Source organism: Cajanus cajan, chromosome 6 (genome assembly GCF_000230855.2).
Source record: "Cajanus cajan strain Asha chromosome 6, NIPB_CcT2T_4, whole genome shotgun sequence".
NCBI lineage: Eukaryota > Viridiplantae > Streptophyta > Magnoliopsida > Fabales > Fabaceae > Cajanus > Cajanus cajan.
The window spans coordinates 33,661,142-33,674,269 of NC_138522.1; the positions used below are offsets into that span (position 1 = coordinate 33,661,142).

Below are 13,128 nucleotides of genomic sequence, written 5' to 3' on the forward strand. Positions count from 1 at the left end.
CCAAGGTTTAGAAGCTTGCAAGGCAAGCTTCAAACCTTGAAGGAGATGACTTGAATTTCTGCCAAGGAGGGACTTAGGGAGCTAGGCGGCCAAGTGTTCATTTTGCTCCTTGAATTAATTTGAAAATCCTTGATTTGGTTTAGTTAGGTTTATCATATGATGATAAGACCTAGCTAAATCAAATCTATGAAAAATTAGGAGCAAAATGAGTCTAATATGTAAAATTTTGCCTAGGCCCAGTCCAGGCCCAATTTCTAGTTACACCCTCAAGCATTGCTAAATGTCACCCCCTTTTTCCTACTGAAAAAATACAAAATGAATGTATCAACTAGGGAGGTTAAATGGAGCTAAACTCTCCAAGTAACCTACCTTAAAAACAATATACAATCACTAGGAAAAAGCAAGTAAAATGTCTCACAAATACAAAGGCAAAAATAACCTATACAAGAGACTATTTACAAAATATATGAAAAAGGTCTTTAATATCATCCCATTCCTCTTGGTTCTTTGAGTGTATCACCTCTTGGATTCCTTGGCCTTGGCCATAGTCTATCATCCCCTCCCTCTTGAAAAGGATTTGACCTCAAATCTCGAGGGTCCTCATGATTATTGGCCATACCTACAAATATATAATAAAATTCATTAGAGGTGATATTTTCAACAAATAAATGTGAAAGGAATATCCTAGAAAGAATCCTTTCATGGAACCTAAAGAAATCAATGACACTAGACCTACTAATATAATGAATAGGATCCTATCCTAAACATAGACTAGGTATATTATTAAATCCTAAAAATGTGCTAAAACTAAAACTATAGCACACTAAAGACTTAATCCTAAAAACTAAAATATCTTGCCTAAAGTACCCTATGTGGTAACCTAGGCATTTCCTAGAAAATAAGGAAAATACTACTAAGAAATTTCCTAAACAATTTTGGATTATATTATTTGTTGGATGGTTATAAAAAGAATTTGTCTCAAGGAACCTTGAAGGTTCATATGTTATATCCAACAAATAATATATTCCATAAATTGGGTGCATTATTGACACAACTAAGGTAGGACAAGTCCTACAAAAAGGAAGGCTATCTACCTTGGGCACCACCAAGGAAGTAGCGTGAGAAGTAGAACTAAATGAAACTTCTCCTTCACAAAATCTTGAAGTTGAGATTCTTTTTCTTTAAAAATAATGGATTTGTGAATCTCTTCTTCAAGACTAGTGGCAGCGTGAGGGTAAGAGTTAAGGCCTTTATGAATAAAGAGAATAGTTTTCATAGATTCTTTAGTGATAAAGCAATTCTCTTTAGACATAATTCCCTTAGAGGATATTTCTTCCTCTTTACTCTTCCCTACCTTTTCTCTTTTTCTTTTGTTTTTCATTTGTGCTTGATCCTCAGCCACTTATTGAGGTGAAAGAGGATAAAGTACAAATTTCTTTTCCTTGTGAGTGAAGGAAATTTCATTAGTAAGACCATTATGTATAGTTTTCTTTTCAAATTGCCATGGTCTTCCTAACAAAATATGACAAGCTTCCATTGATACTATATCACATAAAACTTGGTCCTCATACTTCCCAATGGAAAACTTGACCTTCACTTGTTGGTCAACTACTATGTCGCCATCCTTATTAAGCCATTGCAAATGATAAGGTTGAGGATGTGACATAGTAATTAAACTCGTCTTTTTAACCAACCTAGTGCTACAACAATTGCACCATGAACCACTATCAACAATGAGAGAACAAGCATTATTTAAAATATTACATCTTGTATGAAAGATGTTCTCTCTTTGTGATAGGGTACCACTAGGTTGATTATGAAGAATTCTCCTAAGCATTAGGAGCTCTCCCTCATAAGGATAAACTGGCTCCATTTTGGTCCTTTGAAGCTTTGTTTCAACCTCACTCTCACTAGAAGAGGAGGTAGTAGTCTCTTCTTGACTACTATAAGTGTCATGCCCCCTTAAGATCATGACTTTCTTTGTAGGGCATTGAGAAGCAATGTGGCCTCTCCCTAGACACTTGAAACATTTAATATCACTAGTCTTTGTGCTAGTGTGTGGAGTATGGGTACCTTTACCCTTCTCTTTGTTTTTATCCTTATTCTTAGCTAATTCCTTGGAGGGTTCTAAAATATTTTTCTTTTCAAAAGATTTTTCCTCCTCCATGTAGTCTTTCTTAAGAGATCTAGAGTGGGAGCCTTCTTTGTTAAAAGAAGATTTTCTCAACATTTGTTGTTCTACCCTTACACAAAGTTGGACTAAATCATTTAAGTCCCTGTAGGGTAGTAGCTCCACTTGGTCTCTAATCTCTAAGTCAAGACCACTTAGGAATCTAGCTACAGTGGTGGCTTCCTCTTCCCTAATACAAGCCCTCATCATTAAAAGCTCCATTTGTTGCCTGTACTGTTCTACAGACAAATCCCTTTGTTGGAGCCTTTGGAGCTTATTCATAAGCTCCCTTCCATAATAGGTGGGAATGTGCCTCCTCCTCATTGCACTTTTAAGATCATTCCAATATTGAATTGGAGGATCATTGTGGAGGCGTCTCTCTCTTTCTAGGGCTGTCCACCAATACATGGCATGCCCTTGGAAGCTAAGGGTAGCCAGAGGGACTTTTCTCTCTTCACTCACCCTATGGCAAGCAAAGAGTTGCTCAACCTTCATTTCCCAATCTAGGTATAACTCCACATCATCTTTGCCAAAAAATTGGGGAAGGTCAACTTTGACTTCCCTTGGCCTTGTGGTCCTCCTAGGAGTATGTTGGTAGTGATCCCCTTGATTCATGCTTTCATTAGGGGATGTGTATTGGGAATGTGAGCTCCTACTCTTTTTCCTATGTTTCTTCATATCTTCTTTTAATTTTTCTTCCTCTTGCCTTAAAATTCTCAATTCTTCCTCAAGATAAGCAAGTTGTCATTCTATTTCAATTCTTTCCTTCTCTCTTTGAATGGACTCTTGCTTTTTCCATAGTTTAAGTGATTTGAGCTCTTTAGTGATATATGAAAGACTTTTTGGAGAGCCATCACTTTCACTATGGGAGGAATCTTGAGACATTTTAATTCAAGAAATTTTTTTTCAAACAAAAATAGTTTTTATGAAATTATTATTTTTGAAGTGCTTAGACTTGGCACTTGGAGGTCTAAGAGTACAAATTGAACTTTGGAGGGAGGTGAGCTACTAAAGAGCCACTTAATAACCAAGTCTCTTCAAGTAAAAATCTCTAAACCCCTTTGTACTTTTGTCTTGCACAAATCAATTTTCACAAAGATCTTTTCTTAAAGAAAAATAACAAACAAGTGCCTATGTGTACAGTTTATAAGATGCTTGAAAACATAAAGAGCAAGAAAACATAAATTGCTTGAAAACTTAAATGACTGAAAACATAAATTGCTTAAAACATAAATTGCTTGAAAACTTAAATGACTGAAAACAAAAACTAGGCGTGGTAAGCAATTTAAACCTAAGTGAGAGCTTGAGAGGTACCAAAGACCTTCAAGGACCCTCTCACAAGTGTTAAACGAAATTTACTATGAGAACTCTTAAGGAGAGATGGAGATACACCAAAGGCACTCCAAGACACTCCTTAATAAAGACCTTGTACAAAAATTTGGAAATCAAAAATTACAAGAAAATGAAATTCAAATTTTCTTCAAATGAAATGCAAATTCACACTCCAAATGAAATGTAAATTCACAATCAAATGAATTTAGTGGCTGCACTTAATTTCAAGGCAAACAAATTAGCCACTAATTTAGAACAAATTTAGAGACGGATTTTTGTAAGGAAAAACTAGTTTTAGTAACCAAAATTTCCGTCACTAAATTTAGTTCTAAATTTTCACAAAAATTTTCACAATTAGCTTCACTCCTTCTTGCTCCAATTCAGCCACCAACTGCAGCCTCACAAAGGTGTTTCACTCCTCTTTTTAGAAGTAACCTTGAGGTTAGTCACTTCTAGGTGTTTCCAAGAGCCTAGCCACCAAGAGAGAACAAACTCCCTAAGCAACCACCAAAGCCTTCAAGTGGATGTCCTTTGGCTTGGCCTCCTACACCTTTCAAGAAGCACTCAACCACCTTTAAGACTGAATATTAGTGCTAAAACTGAAAATGAACAATTTAGAATGGCTACACCAATTGGTGGAAAACAAATGAGACAAGACTAGAAAGAATTCCACAAAAAGACAAGCAACAATTAAAGGAAATTTTGAAGGCTAGCACACAAAGATTAACCTAGGAAAGGCACTAGAATGGATTACAAAATTAAAAGCTAAGATTAGAAAACAAAATAAGACTCAAAAATGTGGCTGGCACTACAAGAAAAATACAAAATAGCGACCGAAATTAGCGACCGAAATTTTTCGGTCGCTATTTTGCGACTGAATTAGCGACCGATTAATGTAGCGACCGATTTAGCGACCGAATTTTATCAGTCGCTGTTTTGCGACCGAATTAGCGACGGATTACAGTGGTAGCAAGAAAATCGGTCGCTAAATCAGTCGCTGTTTAATTTTGTTTGATGAAAACATAATTTGCAACGGAATTAGCGACCAATTTTGAAAAAATTATCAAAAAATTGTGACCGAATTTAATTCGGTCGCTAAAACTAAACTTTTGAAATTTTTAGCGACTGATTAAATTTCGGTAGCTAAACAATACAAACAAACTTAGCGACCGAATTAAAATCGGTCGCTAAATTTTTTTATTAAATTTTAAATTAGAGTGGCTTTCCCGCGTTATGAATATCTAAAATTACACAGCCAGGTTTCGATCCTGGGTCCTCTGGGTAATCTTGGGCCAACCACGAAACCGCTACACCAATTTGATTCATTGATATTCTGTTGAAAGTAATTATATATATATAATACAGAAACTTATAATTTTTATTATCTTATAATTTAATATTGGATTTCTTTTAATTATAAAATATAGTAAATAAAATCTAAAATGTGTATCAGTTTCTTTGATAAAAATATTTAATTAAATTTTGAAAAAATATTTAATTATAATTTTTTGATTTAATATTGGATTTGTTTTGATTATAATATTTTAATATGTTTTATTTGAAATATCAGTTAAAATATTTTATTATCTTTTCATTTTAATTTATTGTAAATTAATTAGAATATTTAATTTAGTATCATTAAAAAAATAACCATTATAAGATTTAATTTATTTAATTTCATTATTTATTATAATACTTTTAGTTACTGTATTGATAAAAAAATATTTTTAATTAAAATATATTTTAAAATTTTAATTAATTCATTATCATTCACTTATTTTATTAAAAAGTGATAAAATATAATTTATTTTCAATTAATTTAATAAAATAAAAACTTTAAAATATATATTTAAAATCTGTAATAATTTCTTAAATACAAATATTTAATTAATTTTAATATATATTAAATTTAATATTAGAAAATTTATTAAGATTTTAGTTATAATTTTTATTATCTTTTGATTTAATATTGAATTTCTTTTGATTATAAAACATAGTAAATAAAATCTAAAATCTGTATCAGTATCTTTGATAAAAATATTTAATTAATTTTAATATATAATAAATTTAATATCAAATTATTTATTATGATTTGAATTATAATTTTTATAATCTTTTGATTTAATATTAGATATGTTTTGATTATAAAATATAATAAATAAATTCTAAAATCTGTAGCAATTTCTTTATACAAATATTTAATATCAGAATATTTATTATAATTTTAGTTATGATTTTTATAATCTTTTAATTTAATACTGAATTTATTTTGATTATAATATTTTAATGTGTTTTATTTGAAATATCAGTTAAAATATTTTATTATCTTTTCATTTTAATTTATTGTAAAATAATTAGAATATTTAATTTAATATCATTAAAAAAATAACGATTATAAGATTTAATTTAATTAATTTAATTTAGTTTATTTAATTTACTTAATTAGAATATTTTATTATCTTTTGACCTTTTGTTGTCCGAATTGAATATTTAATTGGACGTGTTGAATAAAATATAATATTATTTTAAAAAATGAAGAGAAAGCATGCATTATTTTAATAACTTACGTTAGAAAACTTTCAATTTAATCTTATTTATCATTCATTTTAGTAACTTACGATAGAGTCTAAAAATGTATTCATGACTCAGAATAATTAATAAAATAAAATAATTCAGAATAACTAATTAATTAATTAATGTAGTAAAAAAAATAAACCCTTCTCCTAGGCGGAATAAAAACCCCATATAGCTGACACAGTAACTCACCAAAGCATAGAACAAAGCCCTCTCTTCTCCGCTCCTCTGGCGGCTCTCAATTTTTGGAACCCCCAAACCCTAGTTATATAACTAATTACTATCACTCACATAGCTGCACGCGTCATGCTTGAAATACAAAGAGAGTTGTGGTTTGGTGGAGAACGAAAGAGAGAAGAATAAGATAATGGAGGATTCGTTAGGGCAAAAGTGGAAGCACCGAGAGTTCGCTTTGGCCTCAGTTTCCGACCTCTCTTCACCTCCTTCTTCCGCTTCGCCGGGAATTGCTCGCTTCGACTCTGACGGTCTCCAAATTCATAACCAATCTCACCAGATTCCCCTCAGTGTCGATCCTCGAACTGTTCAGGTTCATTTTCACCTTCTGCTTTTATTCCTAGCAAATGCAAGAATAATCAAAACGTTTTTCAGCTATCAAACTGTTTGTTTTATCTAATACGACGGCAAGGTTAATTTTGAATTTCTTTTTTCTCGGCGTTTACTTGTTATTTTTCTTTGAATTCTAATGTTGCGTGTCGCTTTCTTTTATTCACTGAATGGCGAAGCATTCAGTGAATGAGACGATAATCTTCATTAGAATTTGTTAATTATTGTTAATTTGTGGTTTAACTTGACAGTTATTCAAGGTGAGTCCTGTTCTATCGGTGTGCGTGGTGGAAAGATCTGATGCTGGCAAAAAGGTACAGAGCAGAATCTTTGTGCTAAGCTATATATGGTTGGAATTTTCAATGCCTGTAGCTTTCTATAACATCCTTTTTATTTTCTTTTTTCTCTGCATAATTACATAAGCATATATTTCCAAGAATTTTTGAGAGACATGTTTAAATTAGATGTTGTAGAGTACATGATATCCATTTGTGGTGGTTATGGTCTAAGGGACATATCTTCACTTGGAAAAAGTGGCAGCATCTTGTTTCTTTCTCAAGATGATATATTCGTGTTATGTGGAGAAAAAATGATTGCTTATAAGTCCATCTTTATCGATCCATCAACACCAAAAGGAATTGCTAGTGTGCGCTTGTGATTTGGTGACAATTTTCAAGGACAAAGTTCATGAAATATAATGCCAAAATATCTAACGAAAGCCACATTATGATAGAGTTTTTCTAGATAAACACCCTATTGGAAAGTCTAATGAGTGAGCTGCATTGGTAGATTTTGGGAACTTCAAAACAAAATTGTGGCTATAAAAAAGTATTCTAAATACATGACTCATGACATTGCACCATCTGTTATGAAATTTCAATGATGTTTCTTTTATCTGTTTTGATGCAGGCTGTGATATTTTCCTGTTTCTATTGTGGCTGCGGTTCTTTAGATCATAGTTGACATGCCAGCTATATCAACTATTGCCATATGCAAAGGCCTAGAAAACTGATTCTAACTTTTTACTGTGTAAGAATCCTTACCTTATTTTTCTTGTTGCGTGATTTCTTCATTTAATTAGGTACCTTCATGGAAACATGCTAACTAGTCCAATAACGCCTGTACTTGGCAATATGTCTATAAAAATCAGCTATAATCTAGTATATAATAATTCTAATAAAGTTGTTAAATATGATAATACTCTAGTATATAATAATTCTAATAATTCTTTCTTTTCTAATTATACAAGTTTAAATAAGGATAAATATTATTTTGAATCTAAGTCATGGGTGTTGGTTCCTCTGCTTATGTGAATCCTGTTGCAATTCATATTTAAATATATTTTTTTTCAATCTAATTAGAAGTTCAACAGTAAGGATAAAAATAAAAGTTTGAATATTAGTTTCTATGTTCTCTTGGACATGATTTTCTTTTAATTAGATCATTATTTTGAATTAATACTTCCCTTGCTTTAATTGTGTAATAAATAGAATTGATAAGGTATTTCTTTGATCTTTAATTTGTTTTTGGGTTGCTAATACTTTGAGTTTTTAAATCTTTTTCAAAAGCTGAATTTGGTGTTTTAATCATAATTTGTAGAAAAAATTTACAAGGCACAGTGAAATCTCTTTTGGCATGTCAAATTAATGGTTAAGCCTAGTGAGAGGTACAGATAGGTATCTCTTTTACCATGTAGTGGTAGGATGATGCCTAATGGGTTTGATACGTTTTTCTCATTGTCTTCATAGTGAATTTAAAAGTAATAGTAATGAATTTCTCTTTCAAATCGAATTATATTTTCTCTGTTGATTAGCTTGTTGCTTTGTACCATGAGTACCCAAATCAATGATCACTGTCGTTACAATATAATAATCTATGATTATTAATTTTATCATTAAATATTTAGCACTTATTCTTATATTTTATTTAAAATGTTAAATGATATTAATAACTACTTTTAAAACTTTTTCATGTTAAATTAATTTATATGTATAGAATCCTTGGTGTGTTCTATGATAACCAACACTACACATCAACGCCAGAAGAAGCTGCCGCAGATGCCATTAAAGCAGGCTAGTAGCACTCACTAAACTACTTAATAGGTTCATTATTTCCAGTTATCGTTTATACACTAAATCAACATGATCATTTAACTACAAGAGCACATGAGTATAGGCATTTGCAATAATGAGTTTGTGTTGAAAGACACCAAATCAACATGTTGTTTTATCCTTTTTGTGCTTCAATGATGAGATCTATTGACATAAAATCAGCGGCCAAAGCATTTCAGGCTATGATGCATCGATACGATACGCGTATCGGATACGACACGTATCCGATACGGCGATACGATTATTTTAAAATATATAGGATACGATACTTGTAAGATACGTGTCATCGTATATATCAATGTTCATATATTATAATAATTGTGTACATGTAATTATGGTCAAAATTCATAAACATTAAATATATAATTGCTATTTTGCAAATCCAAATTAAAAACATACTTATTGTACATTACTAAAAATAAATAAATTATAAATCATTTCATCATAGATTACTTTTTATTGTTTACAAATAGAAATAATATTACTAATTTTGTTCCTTTCTTAAAATTATCTATATAGAAGATAATTTTCATTTACAGTTCATCAAAGACAAATATTTCTATGTTTCTATATTAAACATGTTTATATATCTTATTTAGCTGTAATGGATATTTTATAATTTTTCAAAAATTTGAATACTTTATCGATACGTATCACTAATAAGTATTGGTATCTGAGAGTATCGGAATTCAATAAAATTTTCATAATATTTTTAAAGACTAGGATACTTCATTGACATGTATCGGTGAAGTATCCAAGAGTATCGGATACGGATACGTATCGGATACGGATACGTGAAGCAAATTGAAGTATCGGTGCTTCATAGATTTCAGGTAATGCATATCCACGCTTTCATCTTCTAATTTTTCATTGGGCCATGCTGTGATTCTTGCTGTCTAACATGGAGATAAATTTGATTATCAGGCCCGAAGTTCTTTAGGAGAGTGCATATTTCGTGAACTCAGTGTTGTTGCCGGTGCAGTCACAATTACTTGCCTCATGGTTTGTCTTTGAATGCCCTTAGAGCATATATGAATATCATAAATTTTTATTTTTATTTTTTATGTAACATCCACGTCAATGTTTTTGGCTTTTGGCTACCTGAGAGAGTAAAAGAATGACATTTAATGGGGCCAGTTGTTGAACCTATTGATCCAGTGCAAAACCTTTTATACTACAAATTTGATGTTCAATTTTACACGTAAATACTAGTGGAACCAATTACACTCAAATGTTGATACTTGAGCCAATTATCTCACAAATCCACACCAAAAAGGAAGTGATTATTCAAAGAGTGGTAAATGGTTTTTTAGTTTACATGTTGACTTGAGTAACCATATCTAATTTAAATACCGTGACATTTCTTGAAAGGTGGCTAATCTTGTTGGCTTTGTGATTGGACCAAGAGGCATTAACTGGTTGCTTTCTTCTTTCCTTCACAAGGAAGGTATGTTAATAATGATGGTATGTTAATAATGAAAATTGTGTCTTACTAATTTTATGTTAATTATTGACTATTGGGTATGGTATCTATGAGATCTTTGCCTAAGGTATCACTAGCATAAGATTGAAATAGTTTCTTAGGAACTAGGTTTCGACACTTGAGACTATAGATTCTGTGTTCTTTGATAGGAAGAGGGTGTTAGTTAATCTCTTCTGGTGAAAATAATGTTTTTTATAGCACTTTTGATGTGTGTGCTGCAGGTGACTGACTATACAAGAGATCTTGAAGAAATGCAGAATGTGTCTAGAGAAGAGTACCTTGCATCTTTATGAAGGTGTGTGTATATATACTTCACAATGCCTTCTAACATTGTATCCTACTTCTGCTGCTTATGCGTGATGCGTGATGCGTGATGCTTTCTGTAGGAAGAGCAGTGGCTTTTCAAGAGGACTCTCCAAATATCATGGACTCTCCTGGTGTGAATCTATCAATTCATTTTTTTATAGAAATTGTTGGAATTATTTGTTGAATTATTTGCTGTAAAATAACAATTATTTGCTGAATTAAAATCAAAGAATATTAGCGATATTTTAATTTTTGTTGAAATAATATTTTTTATTGTTTTAGGAGAAATATAAGGAGCGTCTAAGTGAAGTCGAGCAAAGGAAAAAGCATTGGAAGAGCATATACGACAACATGATGAGCAGATGTAGTATATATTACGCCATCTCAACATTGACCCTTTAAGGCCAACTGCACCGAGTACTACCCCAGATGATCCTGACCATGCTGTTGATGATGCTCTTGATGACATAGCAGAAGACCCTTAATTAAGCTTCTTTATTTTACTTGTTTCAGGATATTTTATTGTATTTCACTATTACTTTGTTGAAGTTTAAACGTTTTATGTTATTATTGTGTTTAGCATACTATATTGACATGCTTATATTTTATTTAGTTTTCACTATAATATAAATTTACATCGATGAGATTATGTCTTTTAGTATGTTCTAGTTTATTATTATAAATTGTGTAATAAATATATTGTTAATTTCATATTCGTTAACAGGTATAAATTTATAATTTAAAAAGAATTTAAAAATACTGGTTAACATTAGCGACCAAAATAACGACCAAAAGAATTTGTAGCTAATTCAAGTTTTTAGCGACTGAAATAGCGACCGAAATGATTTGTAGCTAATTCAAGTTTTTAGCGACCGAAATAGCGACTGAAATAATTCGTAGCTATTTCAAGTTATTAGCGACCGAAATAGTGACCAAAATAAGTTGTAGTTATTTCAAATTTTTAGCGACCGAAATAGCGACCGAATTTATTCGTAGCTATTTCAGGTTTTTAGCGACCGATTTAGAGACTGATTTTTAAAATATTTTTATTAATAAATAAAAAAAATTAGCGACGGAAATTGCTACCAAAAAAATCGGTCGCAAAATTGGTCTCGAGAAGTTAGGAGACCAAAATATTAGCGACGGATTTTTAATGTCTAGCGACTGATTTTTCGGTCGCTAAATTGCGACGGAAAAAATTTCGGTCGCTATTTTAAATAGCGACCAGGGGTTTAGCGACGGATTTTTTCGGTCGCTATTTCGGTCGCTGAATGTAACAGCGACTGAATTTACCTAAATAGCGACCGATTTTGGTGGTCGCTAAAACTTGATTTTTTTGTAGTGTGGTCACAAAGATTTACATGCAAAAACAATACCAAAACCGAGAGCACTCTTAACCAATTTTTACTCCTTTTTGGCTTTTTCTTTGGCTATTTTCTTTCTTTTTCTTTTGCAAAATATTTGTCACTTATTTTTCTTTTGATGTTCAGGAGTTTCAATGCCTTTTTATCACTTATAGGTCTCGGTTTCAATATAGAAAAACTGCAGAAAATTTTTTACACAAAACAAAGGTGTTCACATGCATGTTTCTTTTCTAGTGCTTCACAATTTTGTAGTATTTTAGGTCAAATTTTTAAGCACTTTTTCCTTTGTTTTTCTCATGCATTTAATACACTCACACCTCTGTTTTGCCTCTATTTTGAATGAGTAATATTTGTTAAAAGTTTCAGCCACACAATAAACTCAAGGAAAACCTAATAGGAATTAGTGTTTATGAATTTTTTTGACAAAACTTTTAACAAGACATAAAGGAAACCTAACTCTAAGAAATTTGCTAGAATTAATAGCAAATCATGAACTCAAATATGTAAATCAAAAGCACATATAGGTAAGGTTCAGATAATAAGAAAAAGACACACAAATTTCGGACACAAAACACAAAACAAAATTAGGTCAAACAAGCTAGTCTAGGAAGTTTCAACATACAAAGGACTACACATGACTTTCTAAGACAAAACAATTGATTCAAAAGCAAAATCTAAACTCAATGCATGTTGTCCAATCACGGACACATGTGAATGAATGGAGATACTCAATCAAAAACAAAAACGCACAAGTATAGGAACCTAAAGTACAACAAAACTGGTTTGATTCAAGAATTAGAAGAACAAGCAAATATGAATCAAACTATTATTATGTGACATTTTGGATCCATCAAAGTGTGAATAAAATCTAGATCCATTCAGCAAACATAGATTTATACATAGACAAGGAAGATACAACACGGATTTCAAGTAGAAAAAGTTAGAACAAAAACCTCAAGAGCACTAGGCTCTGATACCAAAAATGATGGAACTAGTTGAAGTAGATTGATGTTTCTTCAAGAGTTCCATGCTAAGGACCGAAATGCCTTGAGGTTTACTCCTTAAGATGTCTGAAATCGCCTTTGAAGAAGCTTCAATGGAGGTGAAGTCTATGAAGGAGGTTCGGCCACTCCTTAACCTTGTGAAGGAAGCTTTAGGAACCAAGCCAAAAGTAGAAGCACTTTGAGAGAATCCTTAGAGTGAGGGTTCTCTTCGGTTTTTGTG

The 13,128-nt window shown here is 31.5% G+C and overlaps 1 protein-coding gene and 1 long non-coding RNA gene across 2 annotated transcripts; both read left to right on the plus strand.

Annotated features, from left to right (window-relative positions):
- Positions 1–6,068: 6,068 nt before the first annotated feature.
- Positions 6,069–7,669, plus strand: LOC145959032 (putative histone-arginine methyltransferase 1.4). The gene is made up of 3 exons (XM_083076931.1): positions 6,069–6,623; positions 6,892–6,954; positions 7,550–7,669. Exons 1-3 carry the CDS (start codon positions 6,444–6,446, stop codon positions 7,601–7,603), a joined length of 297 nt encoding a protein of 98 aa, XP_082933057.1. The 5' UTR covers positions 6,069–6,443; the 3' UTR covers positions 7,604–7,669.
- A 1,104-nt stretch (positions 7,670–8,773) lies between these two features.
- LOC145959033 (uncharacterized) lies at positions 8,774–11,107 on the plus strand. Its single transcript, XR_014434642.1, has 5 exons — positions 8,774–9,753; positions 10,123–10,198; positions 10,456–10,529; positions 10,621–10,671; positions 10,823–11,107. It is a non-coding gene; the product is annotated as an uncharacterized LOC145959033 (long non-coding RNA).
- The last annotated feature ends 2,021 nt before the right edge of the window (positions 11,108–13,128 follow it).